We start from the raw sequence: 13271 nt of genomic DNA on the forward strand, positions 1-13271 counted from the left end.
TTGCCGCAGGGGCTGATAGAAGAGCGGTAGAGACCGGTGCGTGCGTAGGGGCTCCCGGAGCCGAAGGTCGTGGGTCTGAAAGAAGGGGGTCATCAGGTAGGTCGGGTTCGTTCTGTTTCCCCTTTGCTGGAGTCAGTTTAAGTAGGGGCTCCCTACACTGCTCCCGCAGTTCTGGCTCCTGGGAAAGGCACCTGAAAGCCTGGACGTAATTTCCCTTCCCAGCGGCAGAAGAGATCCGGCTGTAGGATGGTGGTGCAGTGCAGAGCTCCGCGCAGGCCTCTTAAATGTCCGGGCCCTCCAGAGGACATGGCATTATAGGAAGGTGTAAAGGTGAGCCAAGTCCGTGCACGTGTTGTAGAGGGTGCTCAGACTGCAAACGGCCAAATGAGAAGGAGTATGTGGCGTGTACATATGGGCATGAAAACCTGGTATTTTGAGAGAACAAAAGAGAATCTGCAGATTGTTTCAGGATCTTTCCTGCCTCCTTCAAGCACAAAGCACGAGTACATTGCTAATATTGGATCCTGAAATTTGAAATATTAGCGCCTAACAGCCCTCGTGCAAGTTGAGATTTTTAAGTCATTGCCATTAGTAACTAAACATGTATATTTAATTTGGTGAATTCACAATTCAGTGAGTGTAATGGGGAATCTGTTCGTTTAAATTAGACTTTTTAAGTTTTATAACTCTGCTTCGATGAAGTTGTTTTGAAATGGACTAAATTGGCAAAAGTAAGGTTAAAATCTCATGAAATGGACTGGTAAAGATAGCAGGATTGTTTTAAAACGACAACTAAATCCCCACTGGATTATGTTTTCCTCTAAACTAGCCCTTTGAAAGGAAGGACATCAGGCTTCCTATTTATAACTACCCGTGATGTAAGTTAGCAAGTGGTTCAAGGAATGACTGAGAAGCCAAAAAGGAAACATTTAAAGTGCCTGCTTTCATTTGACCTGGTCTTAGATCAGTGAACAAGTACATCTCCTTCTCTTCCCCCAAGTACTGTCACCAACCTCATAATACTCTTGGAGAGACTGTAAAATCTTCCTTTCCATTTGTGATGATGGCAGGGAAGGAATTTAGGGGACCTTTCATTTACCCTGTGGCAGTTAAAAAAAAAAGAATAAGTATTAAGGCAGAAGATAGAAAGATTTTTCCCCCCAAGCTTTACAGGTAAGGCATGTACTAGCACCTCCCCCACCCCATCCTTCTCTCCTTGCTTTACATTTATCTTAAATAGCTCCTTTTTGTGGAGCAGGACAGCCTTCCTAGAAGCAAGTAACTCTCTGTAACAATGCATTATACCATGTTTGGAATGATCCTTGTAAAAATGTGCCATCTGAGTCCTTAAGACCACAGTAGATCATTGAGGATGTTTACCTCCGACATACTTCCTTACATCCATCCATCCATACATACTTGAGAGTACTCATCACCATCACCTTTTCAGTTTTTAAATGTTTAGTCAAGTGCCCTCCCCTCCAAAAGTCATGCCTATATCATTTTTTCAGGAGAGTGGCATTCATCATGTCACACTCTATGACTAGAACAAAAAAAAACCATTAAAAAACTCACCGTCCATTCAGAAGCATTTGCGGTAGAAAATGTAGGGCCCAGATTCATCATACCCCTGCTTGCTGATCCACATCTGTTGGAAGGTGGAAGGAGGCCAGGATGGAGACTCCAAAGTGAACAGGATATTTATGCTCAGGTGGGGCAAAGGTCTTGATTTTCATTGTGCTGGTGTGGGGGGGCGGGGCATGGTGGGGGCCTAGGACTTTCTGCATCCCTTCAGCATTGCCTGGGTCACCAGACAATACTGTAATGGTGTACACATCCTTACAGATGTCAACTTAACACTTTGTGATTGAGTTGATGGTAGTTTGTGGGTTCATAAGATTCCAAAGCTAAGAAGGAAGGGTGGAAGAGAGTTTCTGGGCACCAGTATCATTTCACAATGAATTAGTGTCCCAATTTACCACATCCTCTCCAACATTTGTCACCTTCCTTTTCAGTCATTTTAGCCAACCTCACAGGTGTAAAATGATATCTCAAGTTTGTTTTAATTTGCATTTCTGTACTCAACAATGATTTAGAGCATTTTTTAATTTGATTATAAATTGTTTTGATTTCTGCATTGGAAAACTGCCTGTCCATATCCTTTGATCATTTCTTAATTGGGGAATGACTCATACTCTTACAGGTTTTGCAAAGATCTTTATTCATTTTGTACATTTGAGATATGAGAACTTTATCCCCTCCACCAATTTTCTGCTTTCCTTCTGATCATCATTACATTGTTTTAATTTGTACAAAACCTTTTTAATTTGACCTGATCAAAATTATCTATTTAACCCCCTACTCACTTCCGTATCTAATTTATCCATGAATTGTTCTAGTATCCATGAGTCTAATAATTAACATGTTCCATAATCTTCAAATTTTCTTGTAATATCTTTTAAGATTTAGCTCATGTATCCATTTTTACCTTAACTTGATAAATAATGTAAAATGTTGGTCCATGCATAATTTCTGCCATATTTCCTTCTGGTTTTCCCTACAATTTTTACCAGATAATGAATTCCTATCCCCAAGTCTTCAGTGTTGCACTTGTCTAATAGAAGGTTCCTTTTTTCATTTGCTGCTGTAAATTATATGTCTGCTAGGTTCCATTGATAAGCCTTTCTAGTTCTTAGCCAGTAGAAGATACTTTTGATAATTACTGCCTTATAATACAGTTTTAAGATTGGGTTCTGCTATTTTTTTTTCTCTTTACATTACTCTTTTATTAGTTCTTTTCATGTTCTTGACCTTTTGTTCTTCCAAATAAATTTTATTATTTTTTTCTAACTCAGTAAAATAAGGTTTTGATAATTCATTTGTGATAGCATTGAAGAGATAAATTACGTAAAGAAACATTTTCATTATTCTATTTGCCATGCCAACCCATGAAGATTCAATATCCCTCTATTTAAATCTGATTTTATTTGTATCATATTTTTTTTTATTTTTTAATTTTTTTTTTATTTTTAGTTTACAACACACGGTTCTACGTAATTTTGAGATCCAGATTTTTTCCTCTCCCTCTCCCCTCCCTCCCCAAGATGGCATAGAATCTCCTATAACTACCATGTATAACTTCTCATTGAATTAATTTATACACTAGTCAAGTTGTGGAGAGGAATTCACCAATGGAGTGAATCATGAGAAAGAAGAGACAGAACCAAAAAAGAAAAACCCAAAAACAAAAGAGAAGAAAAAAGGTGAGCATGAAGTACGCCTCAATCTGTATTCAAACTTCACAGTTCTTTCTCTGGATGAAGATAGCATTCTCCATCGTGAGTCCCCTGGAGTTGTCCTTGCACCTTACGTTGCTGAGAAGAGCGAAGTATGTCAGGGTTGGTCCTCACGGAAACCATATATCTGTGGTTGTGTACAATGTTTCCTGGCTCTGCTCCGCTCTCTCAGCATTATGTCGTGTAGGAAAAAATCTCCAGGGCCAGATGGTTTTACCTGTGAATTCTATCAAACATTTAAAGAACAACTAATTCCAATACTTTGTAGACTATTTGGGAAAATAGGTGAAGAAGGAGTCCTACCAAATTCTTTTTATGACACAAATATGGTACTGATACCCAAACCAGGTAGAGTCAAAACAGAGAAAGAAAATTATAGACCAATTTCTGTAATGAATATTGATGCAAAAATTTTAAATAAAATTTTAGGAAAAAGATTGCAGCAACTCATCACGAGAATAATACACTATGACCAGGGAGGATTTATTCTAGGAGTGCAAGGCTGGTTCAATATTAGGAAAACTATTGGCATAATTGACCATATCAGCAACAAAACTAGCAGAAACCATATGATCATCTCAATAGACGCAGAAAAAGCCTTTGACAAAGTACAACACCCATTCCTATTAAAAACACTAGAAAGCATAGGAATAAGTGGAAACTTCCTTAAAATTATAAATAGCATCTACCTAAAACCATCGACAAGCATTATTTGTAATGGGAATAAGCTAGATGCATTCCCAGTAAGATCAGGGGTGAAACAAGGATGTCCATTATCACCCCTATTATTCAATTTGGTACTAGAAACTTTAGCTGTAGCAATAAGAGAAGAAAAAGAAATTGAAGGAATTAGAATAGGAAAAGAAGAAACTAAATTATCACTTTTTGCAGATGATGTGATGATTTACTTACAGAATCCTAGAGAAGCAAGTAAAAAATATTCTAAATAATAAACAACTTTAGCAAAGTTGCAGGATATAAAATAAACCCACATAAATCCTCAGCATTCCTATACATTACTGACAAAGCCCAACAGCAAGAGATAGAAAGAGAAATTCCATTCAAAGTTGCTGTAGACACTGTAAAATATTTGGGAGTCTATTTGCCAAGACAAACCCAGGGCCTACATGAACATAACTATGACACACTTTTCACGCGAATAAAATCAGATCTAAATAAATGGAAGAATATCAGTTGCTCATGATTAGGCCGAGCTAATATAATAAAAATGACAATTTTACCTAAATTAATCTATCTATTCAGTGCCATACCAATCGAACTACCAAAAAATTATTTTACTGAGCAGGACAAAATAATAACAAAATTCATCTGGAAAAACAAGAGGTCTAGAATATCTAGGGTATTAGTGAAAAGAAATGCTAGAGAAGGTGGCCTAGCCATACCAGATATTAAACTGTACTACAGAGCAGCAGTCATCAAAACTGCCTGGTACTGGTTAAGAAACAGGGGTGTGGATCAGTGGAATAGGATAGGTACACAAGAAGGAGAAATCAACAAGTTTAGCAATCTACTCTTTGATAAACCCAAAGAGGCCAGCTCCTGGGCTAATAATTCACTATTTCACAAAAACTGTTGGGAAAATTGTATCAATTTTTTTATATTTATACTAATGTAGTTCCTGGGTTTGTTCTGGCAGGCATAACCCCAGGAATTTTATACTGTCTAGACTTATTTTAAATGGGGTATCTCTTACTATCTCTTGTTGCAAGGTTTTGCTGGTGATCTATAGGAATGTTGATGATTTATGTGAGTTTACCTTATATCCTGCTACTTTCCTAAAATTATTGTTTCTACCAACTTTTTAATTGAGTCTTTGAGATTTTCAATGGATATCATCATATCGTCCATAAAAAGACATATTTTTATTACCTCATTCCCTGGTCTGATTCCTTCTATTTCTTTTTCTTCTCTCATTGCTATTCCTAGATTTCCAATACAGTATTAAGTAACATTGGTGACAGTGGCCATCCTTGAACATTAGATCTTACTGTGAAGACTTCTAGCTTAACACCATTACAAGTAATGCTTGCTGATGGTGTAGATGAATTTGTTTTATCGATTTAACATAAAATGCACTTTTGCCTATACTTTCAAGTGTTTTTTTTAGTAGAAATGAGTATTGATTTTTATCAAAACGTATTCTTCAGCAGTTGATATATTCATATGATTTTTTTATTATTGATATAGGTCACACGAATAATTTCCCTTAGGTTAACTCATCCCTGCATCCCTGGCATAAATCCCAGTTGGTCACAATGTAGAATCTTTGTATTATATTGTTGTAATCCCCTAGCTAGTATTTTATTTAGAATCTTTGCTTCCATTATACACTAATGAATTTGGTCTGTAATTCTTCTTCTCTTAATTCTTGTTGATTTGAATATCAATACCATATTTTTGTTGCGGTCTGCTACCCCCTCCCCAACACCTAGGCCTTTGTCCAGCAAGGACGTGATCTTGTGGACAATGAATGAGGCGGGAGCCGAGGTGGGTAGTGACTCTGATTTATTCAGGTTGGCAGCAAACTTTTATAGCTTTGGTTACGTACTTTGGTTACATAGGCACTAGGACTGCCCTGATTCCGCCTACTCTGCTCTCCTTCTTTTCCTGCCCTCTCCTGAAGCTCCTGCGGTCAGGCAAATCCACATAAAGAACCAGAAGTGCCATGTGCTCAGGCAGGTCCAGACAAAGGAACAGGAAGTGCCATGGGGTCAGGCAAGTCCGGACAAAGACCTGGAATTGGCACATGGGTAACAAAGGCGAGACCCTTCCTCCTGGCCCCATCCTGTTCCTCCCATATCCCAGAGCCCCAAGTTTATATCAGCAGGCCCTGGGTGCAGAGGTGCAAGGAGGGCAGGGGTTGGCTATAACTCGCCCCGTTACATATTTGTGGGAAGCGGGGGTGGGCGGGGGTACGGCATTTGTGAAGCTGTAATGGCCAACATGGACAGGACTTTCTGGTCCTTTATTTTGGTTGTAATTGCGAGCTTCTGCAGAGCAAGGAAATGAAACCAGTTCATAGAAGTTTCCTTCTCAACCGCCCCCCCCCCTCCCCATTCTCATCAGACAAATATTCCTGGGAATTCTGGGCAATAGGGTGTCTGATATCTCCAGAGAAGACAAGCCATCTCACCTGTGTCCCTGAGGCTGGATGGACATAGAGTGGGGGTCTATAGGTTGTGGGGGACAGAACTTCCACTCAGTTGTCCTAATTGGGGTCCTCTGTTGATAGAGATGAGAGAGGCTTCCCACTGATCATATGACAATTTGAGAACCTGCAACCAGAAAACATGGAGGGCAGTTGTGGTCTAATCTGAATTACCTGAGGAGTGCTCAAAAATTCTAAGGATTGCCATCTGGGGTTGCTTTTCTCATCTCTCTGATGACTGTCCAATTATTCTTAAAATGCTTGACTGTCAGGGGCAGCTAGAGGGTGCAGTTGATAAAGTGCTGGCCCTGGAGTCAGGAATACCTGACTACAAATCTGGCCTCAGACATTACCTAGCTGTGTGACCCTGGACAAGTCACTTTACCCTGTTTGCTTCAGTTTCTCATCTGGAAAATAGGACCACACTAGAGAATGAAATGGCAAACCACTCCAGCATCTCTGCCAAGAAAATCCCATGCGCTATGTCCATGGGATCATGAACAGTTGGACACCACTGAATGACCCAACCACAACATGTGACGTTACACACATAGTTACCAGAGAGAAGCACCAACGTCTGGGTTTTCAAAGCTGGGGGCTCCATGATGGCTACGCAGAGTTGTGTGTGGTCAAATCACAGGATGCTCTTCCAGTGAGTGAGAGCCCCAAGCTAAATGCTAACCTCACAGTACATATACCCTTTTTCAAGGTCAGAGGGCATCACTACTATGTGACTCAAATTCATGTGACTTAGACTTTCTTGTAACTTAAGCATCATCAAAGACTCTTGAAATAAAGGACTCCAAGGCACTTCATTACTTCCCACTCTGAGAAGCACTCCAGAACAAAAGACAACAGAAAGTCCCACTTTGCTTGCTGTTACATTTGAAAGGCAAGACTTATCAAAGGCACTTGTTTGCCTTAATACTGAGAAGTACTACTAAAGAAAAAACAAAGTCAAAAAATCCCACCCTGCTTGCCATCCCAACATAGAATCAGAGGAATCTGAGTTAGTCTGTTTTTTAAGGTGTTGTTTTCTTCAGTGTATTTTTCAGTATTTTTTTGGGTCTCCTTTAGCAAATCATTGACTTGTTTTTCATGGTTTTCTCGTGTCCTTCTCATTTCTCTTCCCAATTTTTCCTCTACTTCTCTAACTTGCTTTTCCAAATCCTGTTTGAGCTCTTCCATGGCCTGGGACCAGTTCATGTTTTTCTTGGAGACTTTTGGTGTAGGCTCTTGCACTTTGTTGACTTCTTTAGGCTGTATGTTTTGGTCTTCTTTGTCACCAAAGAAAGAATCCAAAGTCTGAGACTAAATCTGGGTGCGTTTTCGCTGCCTGGCCATATTCCCACCCAACTAACTTGACCCTTGAGGTTTTCAGCTGGGTATGACTGCTTGTAGACTAAAGAGTTCTATGTTCCACGTTTGGGGAGGATGGGCCTGCTCTGCCACAAGAACCCCCTTCCTGGACTGGGCTTAGATCTTCAGCAGGCTGTGCACTCCTGTTCTGATCCACCACTTAATTCCTCCCACCAGGTGGGCCTGGGGCCTGAAGCAACTGCAGCTGTAGCTGCCCCACCTCCGCCGCCCCGTGGGCAGTGGTGGGACCATGAACTCCTTCCACTCCTACAGCTTTTCCCACTAACCAAAAAATTATTTTACAGAGCTGGACAAAATAATAACAAAATTCATCTGGAAGAACAAGAGGTCTAGAATATCTAAGGTATTGATGAAAAGAAATGCTAGAGAAGGTGGCCTAGCCATACCAGATATTAAACTGTACTACAGAGCAGCAGTCATCCAAACTACCTGGTATTGGCTAAATCATGTGACTTTTGATGGTTTAGGAGTTGGTGACATTCAGGGATGTGATCGTGGACTTTCCTGAGGAGGAGTCGTGCCTCTTGTACCATTCTCAGGAAGAGCTTTACAAGGAGGTCATGCTGGAGAATATCCAGAACCTGCTGTCCCTAGGTAAGGACCAATTCCTTCCTTTCCTTGGTGTTAATTATTAGGCCAAAAGCAATAGAAGCAGCAGAGAATTGATTTGTTGCATCTCAGCCTCAGAAGCTTCATTGAGTCCACAGTCATGTTCCTGCAAGAATTCACAAAGTTTCACTTTTCACTTGGTGTTCTGAGTCATAATCCTTCATTGCCCTGTATTTATTCATAGAATGAGCCATCACTAGAGGAAGGCCATACTTTTCTTCATTGATAATTCATCTCTGGAATCCCTACCTTGTTCTTAGTAGAAGCCCTTGCCCATCTCTGTCCTTCCCCATCCTTACTAGTGTGTGACCCTAGGTATGTCACTTAACTCTGTTGACCTTAGTCCATTGGAGAAGGAAATGGCAAAGCACCCCAGATTATTTGCCAGGAAATACTGTGGACACTGTTGGTGGGTTGTGGTCCACAGGGTAAGGGAGAGTCAAACAAGACTGACCTACAACAATGTGTCAGGCACAGGGCTAAGCACCAGGGATACAAAAAGAGACAAAGGACAGTCCCTGCCCTTAGGCAGCACACAGTCACCTGGGGGAGACAATATGTAAATGCTTACACTGTGAGATATTTAGAGGATAAACAGGAAATAACTAACAGTGGAGGGAAGAGGGGTTGGAGAAACTTCCTGTAGAAGGGGGGATTTTAACTGGGCCTTAAAGGGAGCCAGGAAGGTGAGTGGTTAGAGCAGAGGAGGGAGAGTGTGCCAGTCTTGGGGACAGCCAGAGAAAATGCTGGGAGCTGAGAGGTGGAAGGTCTGAGAGCTGGAAGGTCTTATGAATGAAACCTCCAGGAGACCAGTGTCACCAGACTGAAGAGTACATAGGGGGAGAAAGGTGTGAGAAGGCAGGAAGTGTAGCAGAGGGCTAAATTAGGCAGGGCTTTGGGTGCCAAGGAGAGCATTTTGTATTTGCTCCTGGAAGCAGTAGGGAGCCACTGGAGTTTATTGAGTGGGAGAGGGGGCTGACATGGTCAGACCTGCACTTTAGGAAAATGCCTTTGAGGCTAGACTAGAATGAGGACAGATATGAGGCAGGCTACAGGTCTTTGTCTCTTCTGAAGGAGAGACGAATAGCTGATTGTATTAGGAGGGCAGAGTTTATAATTTCAAAGAGGATCATATATATGTCTGAAAGGTTCGGAACCACCGGATATAAGTAATTCTCAAAGTAGGAGGCAGAAGAATCAAAGCATATATTTAGGCTCCACAGTAACCAATCCACACACCAGCATCCCCATTTTGATATATTTATCAAAAGCTTCCAGGCCCAATAAGTACGCCTCACAAGAGTGACCAGGAGGCCACAGAGAAGCATGATGGTGTACAGCAAAATCATATATATGCTTCCCCTCTATGGTAAAAAGATTACCCACTGGCCTCAAGTCCTTGTTCAGCTTCCTCCCATAGGTCAGATCTGCTACCGGCAGCTCCTGCTTCAGCTTCGGCCATGGCTGCGGCTATAGCAGCCTCTGGCTCCAACGGAAGCTGTTTTTAACTATCCAGCTTCTGCGGGGGTGTAAGGTACGCCGGGGAGAGCACAGGTTCTTTCAGTCTGCTTAAGCAAGGTGAAGGGGTTGACCAGGAAAGCACAGGTTCTTTCCATCAGCTTAAGCAAGGGAAGCAAGGTGAAGGGGCCGACAAGCTTACTCCAATCCAACATACAAACAGCATTCAGTTCAGGGGAAAAAGCCAAACTAGTCTAGGGCACTTGTTGACTAAATGCTAAGGAGCCCATTTTTGGATATCACCACACTAATATCTCTGGGGAATTGTAAATCTGATTAAGTCTGAGGGGGGTGAACTGAGATCAGATTCCCCACAAAAAGTAAAGAGGCACCTTTACTTGGAGGCATTTCTGCATTATTGGGGCAGGGACAGTAGCACTGAGCCCAGGCCACTTAACTAACACTGGCTGGATAATGGAAGCTTTGGACATAAGGCCCTCCCCTTACCACACCCCCACATACCTAGGCTGGGAGAAGGCAGGGCCCTACCCAAATTCTAGTTCCCCTGCCTCTGAAAGCAAAGGGGTGGAGGGAGAAGACAGATAAATGTTGGGAGCTCTGGAAGGTTGGAGGACAGATTCCATGGAGCAGTCAGTCTGTCTTCATTCCATTCTTTAGCCTGATGGAGAAGACATCAGAGGACCTGGAATCTTTGGTCAGAGAAAGTATGTCTGGATCTCAGGTGACCCCCAACCCCCTCCCAAACCCTAGTCTGGGTGGCCTGGCTGCTCTCTACCCTCCCCCCACCTCTTTTCATAGATAGACCACCTTGGAACCAGGAATTTTTTCATTTTTCATAATCCCTTTGCCTTATGCCCTCCCCCACAAGAATCCTCCTTTCCTCCCAAGAGAAAACTTCAGCAACCTGTTGCCTCCCCCATGCTGAGAGGCTGCCTGGTAGAGGCAGGGAAGAGCCCTGTGTTTGGAATCAGGATCTGGGTTCGAATCCAGCTACCCCAGTCCCACTACCAGACTGTATACAGTGCTTTACATGTGTGATCTCCTTGATCCTCACAACAGCCCTGCCAGAAAGGGGCTGTCATCCCCATTTGACAAATGAGGGAACTGAGGCTGAGAGGTGCAGTGATTTTACCAGAGTCTTAGTCAGGACATGTCAGAGGGAGGATTCTCTCAGGTCTAACTGACTCCAGGCTCTCCCCACTTAACCTTGGCTGCTAAGTCCCTGAGCCTCTGTGTTCTCTTCTGTAAAATGAGAGGGTAGACTTGGTGACCTTTCAGGTTTCAGATATATGTGCATTCCTGTGAATGCTCAGAAAAAAAAAAACAAAAACCCTCATGTAAGGTGAGAGTAGGATGGAGGTCAGAAAGTGATCTTGGAGTTCCCTACTGGTGTAACTCTGTGACCCAGGCTGGAATCCAGGCTGTTCCTTAATGCCCCTGTGACCATGGGCCAGTCACTGACCACTCTGAGCCTTGTTTCTTCAGACAAAGTAAGGGCCTGGAGCTCTGAGGCCCCTCTTGGCTCAGCTTAGAGTCCTTTTAGAGCTGGCCACTTGAAACGTGGACTCCAGCCTGTTAAACCATATCTGTCCCCTCTCAATTTCCTGGTTCCGTGCTGCTGTCCTACCTTGGACAGAACCCCAGCCCATGCTGGGGCCCAGGCCTAATTGGGAGAATCCTTCCAACACATTTTGGGGACCTGAATGAATCCTCATCCGACCACCAACTTTCTCCCCTGCTCCAATTTCCCCAAGCAATTAGATTCCTGTGGGGGCTTTTCATTCCCCACTCCTCTGTGCTCTGCCCTTCTCTCTGGGATAGGCTCAGGCCTCCTAGTCATTCTCTCCTAGAATCTCTAAATGAACAAACATAAGGCTGACCCGGGCCTTTGTAACCCTTCTGAGATCTCAGCTGCTGTCATTCCTGGCAGGTCGGCATCCACACTAGGAAGACGAGGTAAAGACAATGTTTCTTCCATTCTGAGATTCTTCTCTCTTCCCAGGTCAGCTTGTAGAGCCCAACGCCTAGAACCAGAGGAAATGGCCCCTGCCACCCTGAGACCCTCATCCCAGGTGAGTGCAGTCCATCCACAGACCTGACCAGCATCAGCAAACTTGGAATTGAAGAGTGCCAAGGAAGCTTTATCTTGTTAGATGTCCTTTGCGGTGCTGTCAGCAAAGCAGAAATTGTCCTCCTGGTCCTGCTCATTTCCTCCTGCCTGAGGCTGCACAAGCCTTCCCAGGTCTTTCTGAATCCCTCTCATTTGCAATGTCTTAGGTCAAGTCAATAAGCATTTGGAAAGTGGCCCCTCTGTGACAAGCACTGTGCTAACCTACTGAGGATGCAAAGGAAGGTTGAAAAAAAAAGCAGTCCCTGCCCTCCATGAGCTTACACTCTAATGGGGAAAGAACATGTCAGTCAGCAACTGTGTCTAAACAAGCTCTATGCAGTATGGATGGGAGGCACCCTGAGAGGGAGGGCTCTGGCAGTGTCAGGGACCAGGAAAAGCTTGTTTTTAGATGAGATGTTACCTGAGATACAAAGGATGCCAGGAGGCCCAGGTACAAGGTGAGGACATTCCAAGCATGAGAGACAGCCATTGGGAAGGCACAGGGTCAGGGAATGGAGGGTCTTGGTCAAGGATCAGCCAGGAGGCCAGTACCCCTGGGTCAGAGGGAGGAAAAGGACCAAGGTATAACAAGTCTGGAAAGGGTTAAGAGGTTAAGACTGAAAAGGGTGAAGATACGGCATCTGTTTGTGCCAGGAAGCACATAGATATTATTTCATTTAATCCTGCTGTGAGAATTGTCAGGGTCAGTGAGGGACAGCTAGAATAAGGGAGTGCAGGATACAGCCAGACAGTCAACTGTGCTTCATTTCTCCCCTCAGAGCGTGATGCCCCAGGGGTAGGTGATTGGCATGTGTAAGTAAACTCTCACAGTTTCACAGAGGACACAGAGACACTCTCCCCCTGGGGTATAGGAGCCATCCTTTGGTAGGAGAAGCATAAGCAAGCTTAGGAAGAAGTTTTGGGTAAGAATAGGTCAGGAGATACAGAGAAAAAAAACATTTTTAGGAAAAGGAAAAAAAAATTGAATGTATTGCTGTGGTTAGAAAGGTGTTATGCCAGTGCAAAGAAAACACTGTCTGCTTGAATAGTCAGGTAGTTAATCAACATTTGCTAAGCCCTTTGTGCCTTCTAAGGAAAAATAACTGCATAGGAATGAAGTCTATTAGTTTTCTCAAAGAGATTGGGGAAGGAAGGCACTGAAGGGGACATTCAGTACACTGATACAAGAACAGCCATTATAGGATCATTCCTGTAAGTAAATTCAATG

General features: G+C 43.0%; 1 protein-coding gene across 1 annotated transcript in view; it reads left to right on the forward strand.

Annotated features, from left to right (window-relative positions):
• Positions 1–13271, forward strand: part of LOC118837753 (zinc finger protein 665-like) — a 22463-nt gene continuing 9192 nt past the window's right edge. The window contains exons 1-3 of the mRNA XM_036744831.1: positions 1–96; positions 8313–8439; positions 11936–12005. Coding sequence (XP_036600726.1) covers positions 11973–12005 — 33 coding nt within the window. The 5' untranslated portion in view covers positions 1–96; positions 8313–8439; positions 11936–11972. The remainder of the gene's footprint in view (positions 97–8312; positions 8440–11935; positions 12006–13271) is intronic.

Source organism: Trichosurus vulpecula, chromosome 2 (genome assembly GCF_011100635.1).
Source record: "Trichosurus vulpecula isolate mTriVul1 chromosome 2, mTriVul1.pri, whole genome shotgun sequence".
NCBI lineage: Eukaryota > Metazoa > Chordata > Mammalia > Diprotodontia > Phalangeridae > Trichosurus > Trichosurus vulpecula.